Genomic DNA, 18,402 nt, shown 5'->3' with positions numbered 1-18,402 from the left:
GCCTCCATGCATAACGCCTTTTTGTATGACCAAACAACTCAATCTTTGTTTCATCAGTCCACAGGACCTTCTTCCAAAATGTAACTGGCTTGTCCAAATGTGCTTTTGCATACCTCAGGCGACTCTGTTTGTGGCGTGCTTGCAGAAACGGCTTCTTTCGCATCACTCTCCCATACAGCTTCTCCTTGTGCAACGTGCGCTGTATTGTTGACCGATGCACATTGACACCATCTGCAGCAAGATGATGCTGCAGGTCTTTGGAGGTGGACTGTGGATTGTCCTTGACTGTTCTCACCATTCTTCTTCTCTGCCTTCCTGATATTTTTCTTGGCCTGCCACTTCTGGGCTTAACAAGAACTGTACCTGTGTTCTTCCATTTCCTTACTATGTTCCTCACAGTGGAAACTGACAGTTTCAATCTCTGAGACAATTTTTTGTATCCTTCCCCTGAACAACTATGTTGAATAAGCTTTGTTTTCAGATCATTTGAGAGTTGTTTTGATGAGCCCATGAGGCCACTCTTCATAGGAGATTCCAATAGGAGAACAACTTGTAAGTGGCCACCTTAAATACCTTTTTCTCATGATTGGATACACCTGCCTATGAAGTTCAAAGCTCAATGAGGTTACAAAACCAATTTAGTGCTTTAGTAAGTCAGTAAAAAGTAGTTAGGAGTGTTCAAATCAAGAAATTGATAAGGGTGCCCATACTTTTGCACCGGTCAAATTTCGTTTAAATGCGGATTGCACATTTTCTGTTAGTACAATAAACCTCATTTCAATCCAGAAATATTACGGAGTCCATCAGTTATTAGATATATGAAACTGAAATAGCTGTTGCAAAAACCCAAATTGTTATAAAGAAAAAAGGTTAACATTAATAGGGGTGCCCAAACTTTTTCATATGACTGTAATACACTTCCGCTGAGCCATAATGCTAATTTTGGGAAACACTGTTGAATATGAAGAGCTAAGGCTGCTTTCACACATCCAGTTTTTCCTGTGCGGCACAATCCGGCGCTTTGCAGAAAAAACGCAACAGTTTTTTGTTTTTTTTTGCTGCCGGTTGCGTTTTTTTGCATAGACTTACATTAGTGCCGTATTGTGCCTCATGGGCTTGCGTTCCGTCCGTTTTTTGCCGCATGTGGCAGATTTAGCCGATGCAGCGGACGGATGGAACGTTGCCTGGCACGTTTTTTTTGTCCGGCAAAAAACCCCGCATCGCGCCGCATCCGGCCGATGCGGCGCGATTTGCAATGCATGCGGCCGCCGCATGCAGTTTTTTCCACTGCGCATGCTCAGTAGCCTGCCGCAAGCGGCAAAAACCGGACGGGCCGCATGTTAAAAACGTATGCAAAGCATGCAGTTTTGTCGCCGCATCCGTTGCATAGGTTTTAGAGCCGGATCGGCCGGCTCTGCTAAAACCGGAGGTGTGAAAGCAGCCTAACACGAACTGAGATTAAAAAGTGTGAACAGGCGAGAACAAAGATAAAACAATTGAAACAAGCCCGGGCATGTCAGAGCCCACTCATTCAGCTTGCAAAATGTTGATGCTGGTTTCATTAGCTCACTCTGAAAGTTCTTTTCTTTGAAAGTTATATTTTTTTGGCATTCTATATTTTCAATGCATTGATGTGAATTAATTAATAGTAATTTTGACTTTCAAAACCCTAAAAAATTTTTTATGAAAAATGTACTAAATTTGAAGAGAATTTTGCATTTTTGTGGCAAATCCTGACGTCCAGGATTTTTTTCAATATTTTTTTTCATTTTCAGCACACCAAAATACATGGAAATTAGATGAAAATAATCAAACAGCTTTTTAGTCGCAGACCTGTGAATTATCTATCTATCCATTATCTATCTAAGAAGAAGGAAATGACAACACATATATATATATTTTTTTCAACATACTTTATTGCATTGAAGGCGTTATTACCACGGTTTTTGCTGTGGGTGTGGTATTCTGCCAGAGGGTGCGAATTTTTAAGAAAAGTTCATTTTCTAGTGCGCATATAGCCTTAAGGGTGCTTTACACGTTGCGACATCGCTAGTGATCTCGTTAGCGATGTGACACGCCAGATCGCAGATAAGATTTGCCGAGATTGCACATAGGTCATTTTTGTAGCGCCGGTCGCATGTGCGATCTCGGCAAATCGTATGTGCGATCTGGCGTGTTACATCGATAACCAGATCGCTAGCGATGTCGCAGCGTGTAAAGTACCCTTTAGTCTCTTTTACTGCCAGTGTCTTGGTAACAATTTCTTTGTTGTCACAAACATATCGAACATTGATGGCAAAATATTTCACTCTGTGACATGTGCAATCCTCCATTTTAAGAAATGTTAAGCGTTTCTTTAGAGTCTTTTTAAGATCATTTTTGGTTAAGAGCTTCTTCAATCACTAATTTTCTAATACTTTCTCTTTTTAGAGAAACACCAAGTTTTCGGCCATTTCTCCATTAAGAGCTGTAAAAGCTGGTCGTGCAAGTAATAATGGTTCACCGCCCTTCACAACAATCTGTATGAGCGTCTTTACACATATCTGCTGTCATTGTTACAGTAACTTTGTCACTTACAGAATATCTTTTAACTGATGTTTGAGACGCTCTTTCAGTCTCACCTGGCGGGAAGTTCTGCTCCCTGGTATCTTGGTGCTGCTCTGATCTCACTTGGCGGGAAGTGCTGAGCACTGGTATCTTGGTGCTGCTCTGATCTCACCTGGTGGGAAGTGCTGGGCACTAGTATCTTGGTGCTGCTCTGATCTCACTTGGTGGGAAGTGCTGGGCAGTGGGCTGTGACCCCAGAAAAGCTTTGACCTGTATATAGCATTCTCAATAAAGACTTGGATGTATTAATTTCCATCTCTGGAGTGGTGACAAGCACAGCGAGAAAAAACTGTTTTCCCTTGATAATTCCTGTAAGAATAGGGAATCATGTATGTATAATTTTGGATAGAAATAAAACAAACTTTGCATAAATCAATAGTACAGATGACCAATAAAAGGTTTGGAACATGTTATTCGATAGCTTTACTGTGAACTCAGGCCTCTCTCAGGGTACAGCTCACCAAATGCTTCAGTCTATGAAGAGCGGAGGAGGGAGGGGGCAATGAAAGCAAACTACTGATAGAGCTAAGGACAGGACATTTTGGCTTCTATATAGTACTATTTCACGTGTATGTGTCTGTGTGTGTGTGTATGGTCCTCATCAATCTTGTTACTGTATTTTTGAATTTGTGGTGTTAGATAACAGTTTTTCCCCTTATATTCTATGTATAGTGTAAAGAAGCCATCAGAGCAGCTAAAATCTTTAAATATGAGCTTAGAGGAAAAACAAACTAAAGCATCAACCATTTAGACAGAATGTGTGTGTGTGTGTGTGTGTGTGTGTGTGTGTGTGTGTGTGTGTGTGTGTGTGTATCCAATATATATATACTGGACTATTGATTTATGCACGGTTTATTGAAAGTTTAGACTGGCTCTGAGAAGTGCTTACCTTAATCCTACTTTGCTATTCAATCCGGAATCTCCAGCAGTTCTGAGATTTTTCTTTGATTCTTTGTTTTTATCCTTTCTCTGTAGAGGACGAACTTCACTACTTATCATGTAGCTTAAGTGCAGCACGGATTCATCTCAGCTAAAAGCCGAGATTCTGTGATCAGGAACAGAGCAGACATTTATAAGACAATTTCAGAACCTTCCCAAAAGTCTTATGAAAAAATCTTCATCACATTCTGCACTGAACTGCTGCACCCAATTTATTATATACTAGCTGTACTACCCGGATTCGCCCGGGTTAATAACAGTTGTTAACAAAATAGAATGTATTAACAAACATTTATCCTGCACACAATATCCGCTGCCCGGGATAGTAACTGTCTCTCTGTTTCTCTCCTATTCTTTGTCTGTCTCCCCCTCTGTATATATCTCTTTGTCTATCTCTCTCTCTCTCTCTCTCTCTATCTGTCTGTCTCTTCTCTCTCTTTCCCTGTCTGTCTCTTTCCCTGTGTCTGTGTCTCTCTGTGTCTGTCTCTTTTATTTGTCTGTGTCTGTCTCTTTAACCTGTCTCTCTCTTTCAGTCTCTTTCCCTGTCATTCTGTCTCTTTGTCTGTGTCTGTCTCTTTGTGTCTGTCTCTTACCCTGTCTGTGTCTTCCTCTTTCCCAAGCTACATTGTGACACGCCAACATTCCGTATAAGGGCGTGGCTGCGCATTCTTCTGAAGTTCTGGCTGTACTGTGGCTCCCAGCTCCATTCGCTTTAATGGGGGCTGTTTTTTCAGTGAATAACTGTAAAGCGCGGGGTTAAAATTTCCCCTCAAAACATAGCCTATGATGCTCTCGGGGTCCAGAAGTGTGAGTGTGCAAAATTTTGTGGCTGTAGCTGCGACGATGCAGATGCCAATCCCGACATACATACATACATACATACATACATACATACATACATACATACATACGCACACAGATACACACAGCACCCCCTGAGGAAAGGATCGCTGAAACACGTGTCGGGGCTTTGCGGTACACTTTGGAGCTTTTACAGATCACTTAAGGTATCATTTTCCTTGCAAATTAAATAATTGTTAAAATCTTTTTACATAGGATCATTATACCATAACCTTATTTATATATGACATAGGATTTAGATACAATTTTGCACTGTGCACTTTGTCATATATTAGGGATTGACTTTTTAAGTGATCTTGGCATTATGCACTTTATTTTCCTAGTAAAACCGCTGTTATAATTTATGGGACATTTTTTCCTGCCTAATATTTATATGGATTTGTAAAATAGATATACAGCAATTGGTAATATTAAAATTTAACTTTTAATTCTATTTCTTAAAAAGACTCAAGGTCTATAAAAATTATCACCCGTGAATCAGTGACCACACAGAAAAACGGACACAAGCAGGTAGAAGATAGGTCAAATATCCAATACCCTCATAATCAAGGGTTAATGTATTTGCATGAATATGCCCAGTCTTTTTACCTCAGGTTGCTTTTTATCATCTAGCATGAGCAGGGTCTCATATCCCACCCAACTGCTCCGACAGAAGAAAATATTACCTTAGTAGGGCATGATATATATTATCAATTCAGCCCAATGAAACAGCCAAAGTATGCTCAATAGCCCTCCTTATTCTCTTCCCAACGCGTTTCCTCTTATCGATTCATCAGGGGAATTTACCATTTGGAGGCATTTGGAGGCTGCAGTATGTAAAAGGTATAGTAAGCTAGTGACCAATAAAAACGGTACTCAAGCAAAGAAAAAGACACCACTGTTAAAGTCCCCATAAGCGATATTACCTTATCAGAAGAGCATGTAGTCTAAAACATCCTAGATGTGTGGTTCCATACACACCAGGTCTAGGGGCCGCGCTTCTTATTATGTCCACATGAACTATTAGGCCGCCGGCATTTTTATCCGGTCTCAAATGGCCTCGTTTTGAAAATCGCGCCCCATGTGACCCTGGTCACATGACCATCGTGTCATAATATCGCGTCACTTGGCCCGACATGTGACCATCGCGTCATGAGGCCCCATCACATGTTCAGGCCAGTTCCTGGCCAGATGCATGCTGGGCCAAGGTCACGTACGTCACGGTCACATGATCGCCACTTGGCCCTGCCTCCAAGCCCAGCTTACCACAAACGGCATACGGGCCAATAGCGTACGGAGAGGGCCGCGGTCATGTGATCTCCGTTCCGACCACGCCCCCAACCATTCATTCACAAACACTAAGGGATATCTTTGGAGATATACTCAAAACAAACAGCGGTTAGGCTTATTCCCTAAGGGGGATATAGTATATGGAGTATATATCAGTTTTTTAATACGATTTTACTATATATAAATTCATAGCCATAAATCCTTTGTCATGTACATCCCATATAAGGAATTCAAGTGCCAAGAAAGGGGGTTTTATATTTAAGTAGAGTCTCCTTCTTTACTTGGATTAGGTGATGTTAATAAGGACGGACCCCGTCCAAAAGATAACTGATCCAATCAATGGATTCAGGACATAAAATGGTATTTTTTTGGCAGGTTCCTAAAAACCACAGGACAAGAAATTACAATTAGGAAAAGAGATTTTGGTATATATGCATCTTCAAGATTGATACAAGGTATTTTAGTTACCGGAGCAGCATTGGTCAAGCCCCCAGAAAAACACAAGAAAGAGGGGGGATAAAAAAATATAAAAACAAGATGACCCTAGATAGCCGCTGTCATCTGAGATCTACCTAACTGCGGAGGTCGGCGCCCTATCCGTCACGTCATGGCGCCCCCGCTCTACGGTGGCTCACCCTATCTAGCCCTATACTGTCCCTTCACAAAAAACAACTAAAAGTAAGAATTTCATTTAATCCCATAGGGACCTGGGTCTTAAGGGTGTAGATCCAAAAGGTCTCACGCTGCAAGAGGCTCTTGTCCCAATCGCCACCCCGAAGGGGGGGAGCAACTGAGTCAATGCCCATAAACGTGAGACCCCTTGTATCCCCCCCATGCACCTGGTTGATATGCTTTGCCAAAGGGGTATCTCGTTTATTGATTATATCTCGCAAATGTTCTCCGACTCTACGCCGTAGTTCTCGTTTCGTCTTTCCTACGTATTCAAACGGGCATGAGCAAGTAGCTTTGTAAATTACCCCAGATGTGCGGCAATTTATCAGTGATCTGATTGAGTATGTTTTTCCAGTATTGTGACTTAGAAAGTCCTTTCCAGTTTTTATAACCGGGCAAGCGACACAACCACTGCATCTGAATGAACCCACTATTCCACGTTCCAACCATGTAGTTCTTTTTGGTGGGTTAAAGTGGCTGTGGACTAATCTGTCCTGTAGTGATCTATTGCGCCGATAGGTACATTGAGGGTGTCCACCCACCAGGTCCCCAATGTCTGAGTCCATCTGGAGGATCGACCAATGCTTGCTCAGAATGGAGAATAGGGCTTTTGATCCATTGCTATATGTAGTAATGAATCTGATTTTGTTTTCTTCAGATCGTCTTGGGGAGGAGACCAGAAGGCTTGTTCTATCCTTTCTACATGCTTCTTGATAAGCTGTTTTTAGGATCTTATCTGGATATCCTCTCTCCCTAAAGCGTTTTCTCAGATCTGCAGCCTGCTCTCGGAATTCACGATCCGTAGAGCAATTGCGTCTGAGTCTGAAGTATTGCCCTTTTGGAATACCTCTCCTTTGTGGGAGTGGATGGCTGCTTTCCCAACGTAAAAGTGAGTTGGTAGATGTGGGCTTTCTATATGTTCTTGTAGATAGATTCCCCAAGTCATCCCTCATGATTAGGACGTCCAAAAAGGGGAGCTGGGTGGTGTTGCTCTCACTTGTAAAAAAGAGACCGATGGTATTATCATTCAGGTGTGCGACAAATTTCTTGAAATCTTCATGGGTACCCCTCCAAATCACAAAAATATCATCCAGGTATCTTGACCAAAAAACTATTCTCTCGATACCTGGGGGGTCCCCATCACCGAAGACCAGGGTCTCCTCCCACCAGCCCAGGAGTAAATTTGCATACGAGGGAGCACAAGGGCTCCCCATTGCAGTACCCCTGAGCTGGTGATAGATCCGCCCATCAAACAGAAAATAGTTTTTTGTCAGGCAAAATTCCAAAATTTGGAGGAGGAAGTTGTTATGTCCCTGAAATTGACGCCCACGCATTTTTAAGAAATATTCAATCGCGTGTAGCCCTACTGAATGATTTATTGAAGAATAAAGGGCCTCGACGTCAATACTACATAGTATATCATCTGGCTCCAGAGCAACACCATCCAATTTCCTCAAAAGATCCGTCGTATCCCGAGTAAAGGACGACAAAGCTTTTACGAAGGGGGTAAGCAGTTCGTCCAAATAGATACCTACATTTTGACATAAACCACCTATTCCTGACACAATAGGTCTGCCTTTCAAGGGTATTAAACCCTTATGGATTTTTGGTAGGCAGTAGAAAGTAGCCGTCATTGGATGTGATGGTAACATAAATTCATACTCATTTTTGCTGATATAGTTGTTAGTGAGACCATCTGTAAGAATCATCTTCAGTTGTCCCAAAAATGACACTGTAGGATCAGATTTTAATTTTGTATAGCCCGCTGGGTCATCCAGAAGTGATCGACACATATCCCTATATTTACACCAATCCATGACCACGACATTGCCTCCCTTATCAGAGGGTTTTATGACAATGTCGTGGTCATGTTGCAGTTCATTGAGGGCTCTCATTTCTTCCTGCGTGATATTATAATTGGTGTATTGTTGTTTTTTATCCAATTTTTCTATATCATCGCTCACCAATCGAGAAAAGACATCTATTGCAGAGACATCACTTTGAGGAGGAGGTAAACGGGTACTCCTCTGTTTTAAATCAGTGAAGGGACCCTCACCAACAAGGTTTGGGTCTTCCTCTGAAATACCCATCAGAAGGCGGATGTCTGGTAGAAGATCCTCCGAGACACCCAATTCCCTACATTGCATCTTTTCATTATGAATGAAGTGCTTCCTCCATTTTAATTTTCTCACAAACAGGTGAAGGTCCTTAATAGTGTCAAATATATTCAGTCCCGATGTAGGCACGAAAGATAGGCCCTTACTAAGAACACACATAGCTGCTGAATCTAGATTTTTTGATGATAAATTTATTACCTGACATCCGCCTTCTGATGGGTATTTCAGAGGAAGACCCAAACCTTGTTGGTGAGGGTCCCTTCACTGATTTAAAACAGAGGAGTACCCGTTTACCTCCTCCTCAAAGTGATGTCTCTGCAATAGATGTCTTTTCTCGATTGGTGAGCGATGATATAGAAAAATTGGATAAAAAACAACAATACACCAATTATAATATCACGCAGGAAGAAATGAGAGCCCTCAATGAACTGCAACATGACCACGACATTGTCATAAAACCCTCTGATAAGGGAGGCAATGTCGTGGTCATGGATTGGTGTAAATATAGGGATATGTGTCGATCACTTCTGGATGACCCAGCGGGCTATACAAAATTAAAATCTGATCCTACAGTGTCATTTTTGGGACAACTGAAGATGATTCTTACAGATGGTCTCACTAACAACTATATCAGCAAAAATGAGTATGAATTTATGTTACCATCACATCCAATGACGGCTACTTTCTACTGCCTACCAAAAATCCATAAGGGTTTAATACCCTTGAAAGGCAGACCTATTGTGTCAGGAATAGGTGGTTTATGTCAAAATGTAGGTATCTATTTGGACGAACTGCTTACCCCCTTCGTAAAAGCTTTGTCGTCCTTTACTCGGGATACGACGGATCTTTTGAGGAAATTGGATGGTGTTGCTCTGGAGCCAGATGATATACTATGTAGTATTGACGTCGAGGCCCTTTATTCTTCAATAAATCATTCAGTAGGGCTACACGCGATTGAATATTTCTTAAAAATGCGTGGGCGTCAATTTCAGGGACATAACAACTTCCTCCTCCAAATTTTGGAATTTTGCCTGACAAAAAACTATTTTCTGTTTGATGGGCGGATCTATCACCAGCTCAGGGGTACTGCAATGGGGAGCCCTTGTGCTCCCTCGTATGCAAATTTACTCCTGGGCTGGTGGGAGGAGACCCTGGTCTTCGGTGATGGGGACCCCCCAGGTATCGAGAGAATAGTTTTTTGGTCAAGATACCTGGATGATATTTTTGTGATTTGGAGGGGTACCCATGAAGATTTCAAGAAATTTGTCGCACACCTGAATGATAATACCATCGGTCTCTTTTTTACAAGTGAGAGCAACACCACCCAGCTCCCCTTTTTGGACGTCCTAATCATGAGGGATGACTTGGGGAATCTATCTACAAGAACATATAGAAAGCCCACATCTACCAACTCACTTTTACGTTGGGAAAGCAGCCATCCACTCCCACAAAGGAGAGGTATTCCAAAAGGGCAATACTTCAGACTCAGACGCAATTGCTCTACGGATCGTGAATTCCGAGAGCAGGCTGCAGATCTGAGAAAACGCTTTAGGGAGAGAGGATATCCAGATAAGATCCTAAAAACAGCTTATCAAGAAGCATGTAGAAAGGATAGAACAAGCCTTCTGGTCTCCTCCCCAAGACGATCTGAAGAAAACAAAATCAGATTCATTACTACATATAGCAATGGATCAAAAGCCCTATTCTCCATTCTGAGCAAGCATTGGTCGATCCTCCAGATGGACTCAGACATTGGGGACCTGGTGGGTGGACACCCTCAATGTACCTATCGGCGCAATAGATCACTACAGGACAGATTAGTCCACAGCCACTTTAACCCACCAAAAAGAACTACATGGTTGGAACGTGGAATAGTGGGTTCATTCAGATGCAGTGGTTGTGTCGCTTGCCCGGTTATAAAAACTGGAAAGGACTTTCTAAGTCACAATACTGGAAAAACATACTCAATCAGATCACTGATAAATTGCCGCACATCTGGGGTAATTTACAAAGCTACTTGCTCATGCCCGTTTGAATACGTAGGAAAGACGAAACGAGAACTACGGCGTAGAGTCGGAGAACATTTGCGAGATATAATCAATAAACGAGATACCCCTTTGGCAAAGCATATCAACCAGGTGCATGGGGGGGATACAAGGGGTCTCACGTTTATGGGCATTGACTCAGTTGCTCCCCCCCTTCGGGGTGGCGATTGGGACAAGAGCCTCTTGCAGCGTGAGACCTTTTGGATCTACACCCTTAAGACCCAGGTCCCTATGGGATTAAATGAAATTCTTACTTTTAGTTGTTTTTTGTGAAGGGACAGTATAGGGCTAGATAGGGTGAGCCACCGTAGAGCGGGGGCGCCATGACGTGACGGATAGGGCGCCGACCTCCGCAGTTAGGTAGATCTCAGATGACAGCGGCTATCTAGGGTCATCTTGTTTTTATATTTTTTTATCCCCCCTCTTTCTTGTGTTTTTCTGGGGGCTTGACCAATGCTGCTCCGGTAACTAAAATACCTTGTATCAATCTTGAAGATGCATATATACCAAAATCTCTTTTCCTAATTGTAATTTCTTGTCCTGTGGTTTTTAGGAACCTGCCAAAAAAATACCATTTTATGTCCTGAATCCATTGATTGGATCAGTTATCTTTTGGACGGGGTCCGTCCTTATTAACATCACCTAATCCAAGTAAAGAAGGAGACTCTACTTAAATATAAAACCCCCTTTCTTGGCACTTGAATTCCTTATATGGGATGTACATGACAAAGGATTTATGGCTATGAATTGATATATAGTAAAATCGTATTAAAAAACTGATATATACTCCATATACTATATCCCCCTTAGGGAATAAGCCTAACCGCTGTTTGTTTTGAGTATATCTCCAAAGATATCCCTTAGTGTTTGTGAATGAATGGTTGGGGGCGTGGTCGGAACGGAGATCACATGACCGCGGCCCTCTCCGTACGCTATTGGCCCGTATGCCGTTTGTGGTAAGCTGGGCTTGGAGGCAGGGCCAAGTGGCGATCATGTGACCGTGACGTACGTGACCTTGGCCCAGCATGCATCTGGCCAGGAACTGGCCTGAACATGTGATGGGGCCTCATGACGCGATGGTCACATGTCGGGCCAAGTGACGCGATATTATGACACGATGGTCATGTGACCAGGGTCACATGGGGCGCGATTTTCAAAACGAGGCCATTTGAGACCGGATAAAAATGCCGGCGGCCTAATAGTTCATGTGGACATAATAAGAAGCGCGGCCCCTAGACCTGGTGTGTATGGAACCACACATCTAGGATGTTTTAGACTACATGCTCTTCTGATAAGGTAATATCGCTTATGGGGACTTTAACAGTGGTGTCTTTTTCTTTGCTTGAGTACCGTTTTTATTGGTCACTAGCTTACTATACCTTTTACATACTGCAGCCTCCAAATGCCTCCAAATGGTAAATTCCCCTGATGAATCGATAAGAGGAAACGCGTTGGGAAGAGAATAAGGAGGGCTATTGAGCATACTTTGGCTGTTTCATTGGGCTGAATTGATAATATATATCATGCCCTACTAAGGTAATATTTTCTTCTGTCAGAGCAGTTGGGTGGGATATGAGACCCTGCTCATGCTAGATGATAAAAAGCAACCTGAGGTAAAAAGACTGGGCATATTCATGCAAATACATTAACCCTTGATTATGAGGGTATTGGATATTTGACCTATCTTCTACCTGCTTGTGTCCGTTTTTCTGTGTGGTCACTGATTCACGGGTGATAATTTTTATAGACCTTGAGTCTTTTTAAGAAATAGAATTAAAAGTTAAATTTTAATATTACCAATTGCTGTATATCTATCTATCTCTGGTAATAATTAATACTATCCCTGGATTTGTAAAATATTTATTTTTATTGTTGAATAAAAATAATAATTTTAATGCTATTTGCACCATCATTCACTTTATTTAATTCTAACGAATTTTTTATCTGAAGGTATTTTTGATTTTTATTGAAATTTAATGGTGATATTTATACGGAAATTTTGATTATTATATACATACATACATACGCACACAGATACACACATTCAGCTTTATATATTAGATTTTAAAAGTCTGAGTCTGTCCATTTTATACTGACTCCATAGCCCTGCTTGTGATGCCACTTTTACAAGACTGTCCATTAAAGATTCAGTATACTTTTAAGATAATGTTTAACATGTCAAGCAGAAATGTTGATCTATGGTGGTCCACATGATTGAGCCCTGATGTTCGCTAAAACAAAAAAAAACATAACTAAGTAGAAAGTCTGTAGCATCATATTTACTCATTTAAGCAATATCTTGGGAGTGTTGAGAGAACATGAAGGACATGTATCTCTAGTCTAGAGGTAATGATCTTTCACCTCTCACCCTTAGCTCATGTGTACAGTCAATGACCTGAAGGAGATGGGGATTCCTCTTGGGCCCCGGAAGAAGATTGCTAAATTTGTTGACGAACTGTCTGCTCGACAGGTAAGAAGTATCATGTACATCCCTGACACTCTCACGTGTCTACTCTTCTCTGTACGGTGCTGACACTCTCTTGTGACTGTTGTCCTTTTTAAAGTCATGGCTCCTTCTCTCGACAGGACCCTCATCCTCACACTGTCTCACGTGGCTGCTTCTCTCTGCAGGACCCTCTTCCCCCTCCCTCATACTGTAGTGTGTGGCTGCCCCTCAGCCCCTCTCCTCCTGCTGTTGCGCTTTGCTGCTTCTCTATGTACGGACCACAGACTTTCACGTGGCTGCTTCTTTCTGCATGCCTCTAATTCCCCCCTCCACATGCTATTGCGCGTGACTGCTTGTCTTGTATGGGCCACCTTCTCTGACGTGGCTTCTCTTCTATGCAGGCCTCTCATTCCCTTTCCTCGCACTGTCACACTTGGCTGCTTCTCTCTGCAGGTCCCTCACCCCCCTCATACTGTAGTCACTCTAGTGGGTGTGGACCCACTGCGCCACGAGCCCGGGTTCACCATGGACAGGCATGACTAAGTGACTACCTCATCTTCATTAGATGGTGAGATTACGCTTGTGCTGGAAGGTTGCCGCAAGGTACCACTTCAAGGGAACTCTCAGTACAGTAGCAGCTGACACCAGAGATCAGGCAGACTGGACGGCTGGTGCAGACTGGACGGCTGGTGCAGACTGGACGGAAGGCAGGTATTTGCAGGCAGTGAGGTGCCCTCAGACAGGTACTGACAGGATGGCTAGTACACCAGACAGGTACAGGTTAGTGGGTACAGGACACAACGGGCACAGGATACAAGTACAGGACCTGACAATTAGCAAACATGCATCTGAATGAACATGTTGCTTAGGCACCTCCCATAGGAGGAGGATGCCTCAAGTACTTCTGGGTTAGCTCACACTTGCCCTTTTACAAAGTGCAAAGGAACGCGCCCCCGGAAGACTTGTGCAGCGTGCAAAGGCCCGAGGAGCAGGAGACAATGGCGGGGACAGAATCCCCTGCTGAATGGCCGAGAAGGTGAGTGCGCCAGTGTCCCTGCTGGGGAATGACGTGGTGATGCTGGCTCCAGCTTTACAATCTCCCCTTACGCTTCCTTTTTCAAAGCCCAAAATAAATCCGTTCAGGAGGAGAGAAAAAAAAATTGTTTAAAAGAACTGAAGAGGCATTAGTATTTTGCTTAGTCTCCCACAACATCTCCTCGAGACCAAAACCCTTCCAATCCACTAGAATAGAGTATTACTGCTCACCTTTTTTATAGCCAGAAATGTTTTTTTACCTCTAAGACGTCCTCTGAGTAGACTGATGAGAGCAGGCTATCAGGATTTCTGAATTAGTGGCTTAGGATGACAGCCCAAGGTAACAGATTGAGCCAATGGCTGTGGCATGCATTGACGAAGTGCCGCAGGAAATTTGTCAAAATTTGTTTGGCCCACTCCACTTGACCATTGGACTGAGGATGATAGGCCGAAGTGAAGAGAAGTCCTGTTGTCACTGTGGTGTTTCTGCATACCTGTGACATCTAGGAATACATTCTAGCAGCTTGCAGGTGGCCCTCCAGAATTTGGTCGTGAACTGAATGCCTCTATCAGAATGTGGAGGCGTAGATTGTGAAGACAGAAGACATGGTGAATGAACTGCTTGGTGAGCACAGGAGCAGAAGGAAGGCTGGACAAGGTGGGAAAATTTTGGAGAATCGGTCCACTACCACCCATATGACAGAACACCCTGAGAACATCGAAAGGTCCATGGTAAAGTCTATAGCAATGTGCTGCCGTGGAGCAGAAGGCACAAGAAGTGGTAGTAACTGACCTGAAAGAAGCTGGAAGCTATTTGGTAGTCTTATACAGAGTACATGAAGAGCAGGCAGAAACAAAGCTTTATGCAGGGATGGCCATCAGTAATTTGAGATGAGAAGAGCAGTCTTCTTCTGCCCAGCATGCCCAGCTAACTTAGACAAGTGACCCACTGTTAGCAAAGTTTTCTGTTAGCTTCTGCGATGAAGGTCTTTCCAGGTGGTACACAAGACAAGCTTACCGGAGCTACTACAAGCAGTTTTCAGGGCTCGATAATGTGTTGAGACTACTTCTCCTGGTGGGCAGACAAAAAGTACCTAAAAAGCGCTTCCACCTTGACATTCCTTTCAGCTGGCTTGAAATCGAGAACAAAGTCGAAGCGGGCAAAGAAGAGCGATCAACAGGCTTTCCTGTAGTATGTTCTGACTACAGAAAGCCAAGTTCTTGGGGTCATTGAAGATGACAACAAAATGCACGGTCTGTTCCATTAGATACCCCACTCCTCCAAAGCCATCTTAGTTGCTAACAAATCTACATCGCAAATTCAGGAGTTGCACTCGGCAGCAGAGAAGGAAAAGAAGCCGCAGGTTACCATCTGGCCTGTAGGAGATTTCTGCGTGAGAACCGCATTGACCCCAGGGGAAGAAGCATCCACTTCTAGGAAAAACTGTTGATCTCAGGTCTATGCAGCATTGGAATCAATGAGAAGACCTGTATGTGGTAAATAAAAGCTTTCTCAGCCTCCGGAGTCCACATCTTAGAATTCACCCCCTTGCGGATCAAGGCAGGGATAGGAACGGTTCAGGATGAGAAATGTGGAATGAATTGGCTGTAGTAACTAGTGAACCCCTGAAACCGTCAGGACGAGGTCACTTCAGAACTGGATCCATCTTTAAATCGGTGTCTGAGATTATATATCCCACGAAATGAAGGGAGTTCTTCACGTTTCGAATGTAGTGTACAGACAGTTCTCCTCCAACCTGCCAACATACAGGAGGTATGTTTGCAAAGTCCTGCAGAGACTGAGGGAGAACACGAGGTTGTTGCCTACGGACACTATCATACACAAGTAGAGAAAGTCTCGGAAAATATAATTTACAAATTCTTGAAAGACAGCAGGAGCATTGCTGAGTCCCAGTTATTGGAGACAGTCTTCCATTCATCTCCCTGGCGAATATGGATCAGATTATTTGCTCCCCAAAGATCGAGTTTGGAAAAGATGAATCTCAGAGACAGTGGAATAATTTCAGGATAAGTGGCAACTGATACTTATTCTTGACCATAATCTGATTAAGTCCCCTATAATCAATGCAGGGGTGGAGGGATCCCTCTTTCTTCTTCACAAAGACAAACCCAGCTCCAGCCAGAGAAGAGAACTTTTTAATAAATCCCCTTGCCAGGTTCTCCTTTATGCATTTGGACATGGCATGAGTCTCAGGCTAGGACAGGGGTAGATTCGACCTGTAGGAGGAAAAGAAAGTCTACTGGACAGTCATACGGCCTGTATGGTGGTAACATCTCCGCCTCTTGTCACGATGGTAATGTAGTAACTGGGAATAGGGGCTCCTTAACTGCCCTCAAGCTAGGAAGCCCTAATTGTCCCTAATCCCAGAGGTACTTCAAAAGGGTGAAGAGGTCTGGACCGCCAGGGTAACTCTGACTCCCGATCAGCCCTAGGTCTATTACCCCCTCACTCCCAACTCAGGAGCGAACCAGGACTGGAGTGGTAAATCCCACACAGAAAGACAGGCTGAGAGAATCAAAATCACTAACAGAGGTATAGACAAAATGTGCTCATGTGGAAATAAAAAAAAAAAAAGTAAGGAAATAATCAAGGGACAAGAGTATTTCCACAACACACCAGAGTAGCAGACAGTATTTCACCAGAAACTGGATCACCATTAACATAGGCCGGTCGCATAAAGCTATTATCAGCATAGAGAAGCAGATACCACCATCTTTTAAAGGGCAGAAGCAGCCTTGATAGGTCTCCAGAAACCCGTGACCTTAGCAGCAATTCACAGGCCAGCAGACATGAGCTCTTGCTAGACCAATCACTAGAAAGCACACAACAGGTCGATGCCAGGTTCTGACTAAGCAACTCTAAACCAGCAGGTGGCGTTTCAGACTCTGAAGTGTGAACAGAGTCAGAAGGTGCTTTGACATCTGGCTAGTTTAGAGCTGAATGCTGTGTGACACCTTATCGAAGACATCAGCAAAGGACTAACAAGTCGATGGCATGTCTGGAAGGTTTGAAGGAGTCGCCGGTGGCCTGACAGGGTGGGCAGGAACAAGACATTTCGCGTGACAGGACTGATCCCATCAAAGCATTTCATCAGATCTCTAGTCCAAGATAGGCTTGTGAATTGAAAGCCATGGCAGACCCAGTAGCAGTGGCTGTGCCAGACCTGGTAGCACGTAAAAGACGATCTTCGGAGTGCAGCATTCCCACTCAAAGCTCCACTTGCTCAGTAATGAAATGAACTATGAGGACTATTGTGCTCCCAAGGACCAACACGAAATCCGTATGGACAAATTATGGCTATTTTATTGGTAATTAAAAGCTCATACTATAATTATTATTTTAATTTTAAATTTTATAACATTTTAAATAAAAAATAACATTCATAATTTATCCATACGGATTCCATGTTGGTCCTTGGGAGCGTGACATTCCTCGTACTTTGATTTACCCTTCTGTGAAAGTTTCAAGGGAGGAACTCCTCCACAGTTCACCATGTCAGCAGCATACCGGACCAAGATAGTTCATTAACAGCGACTCTACAGTATGTACCCATTTGCATCTACTATTTGGTGATTGCAGTCTTATAATAGTTCCCTTTCTCATTAATCTATTGATACTTAGATTAGCGCCGCATTGTCTCCTGTTCCCTATTCTCCTTATCTAGGGGAAAATCTAGTTCAGTGATAAAATAGACTGCCTCGGCCAGGGCTTTCCCATCAACAACATCATTAGAGGAGCTTGAAGTTGCTGTATTGGAATCTCCTACCGATCCACTACGGCCTGTTGCACAAGGTTTACTGCAGAACTGGAGTCCAGATAGGCCAACACAGTGGATTGGGTATTGTCACAGGATATAGATACTCAGAGTCAGAGGCAGATAGAAGTTGTTCTCGCCCCAGGTGGCCTCTGCAACCGACCCTAGGTTTGAGAGTTTCCCAGCTTCTTGGGATAGAAGCTGATGACATGTTCGGGACTGAGACCGTAAAAGCACCTCCCTTCAGAGCGACAAGCCTCCTAGCGACATTTAGCCAGATTCACTTGGTCAACTTGCATTGGTTCAGGAGGTACTGTGGAAGAAGAGGGTGGCGGAATCATTGGCCTCTGGAATAACAGAGCCAGACGCATCAATCTCTTCTCTCATTTTATCTCTCTAGAGTGCTCCTGAAACCTGAGGTCTATCCAGATAGCCAGGGAAACCAGGTTGTCTAAGGAAGTGGGAATACCTTGACCGGCAAGCTCATCCTTAGTTCTCCCGGTCAGCCCCTCCCAGAAAGCTGTTACCAGCACTTCATTATTCCAGCCGAGGTCTGAAGACAGGGTGTGGAAACGGACGTCATACTAGCCGTAAATCATCCCTGGTGCAGTCTGAGGAGAGGAGATGCAGCAGAG

The 18,402-nt window shown here is 43.4% G+C and overlaps 1 protein-coding gene across 1 annotated transcript in view; it reads left to right on the top strand.

Moving 5' to 3' along the window:
- Positions 1–18,402, top strand: part of SEC23IP (SEC23 interacting protein) — a 196,705-nt gene that overhangs the window by 142,400 nt on the left and 35,903 nt on the right. Inside the window, exon 12 of the mRNA XM_075348129.1 lies at positions 12,885–12,980. Within this exon, the coding sequence (XP_075204244.1) occupies positions 12,885–12,980 (96 nt within the window). The remainder of the gene's footprint in view (positions 1–12,884; positions 12,981–18,402) is intronic.

This window comes from Anomaloglossus baeobatrachus, chromosome 5, assembly GCF_048569485.1.
Source record: "Anomaloglossus baeobatrachus isolate aAnoBae1 chromosome 5, aAnoBae1.hap1, whole genome shotgun sequence".
NCBI classification, from domain to species: domain Eukaryota; kingdom Metazoa; phylum Chordata; class Amphibia; order Anura; family Aromobatidae; genus Anomaloglossus; species Anomaloglossus baeobatrachus.
The sequence above is the reverse complement of the archived record's forward strand: the minus strand, read 5'-3'. Positions and strand labels throughout refer to the sequence as shown.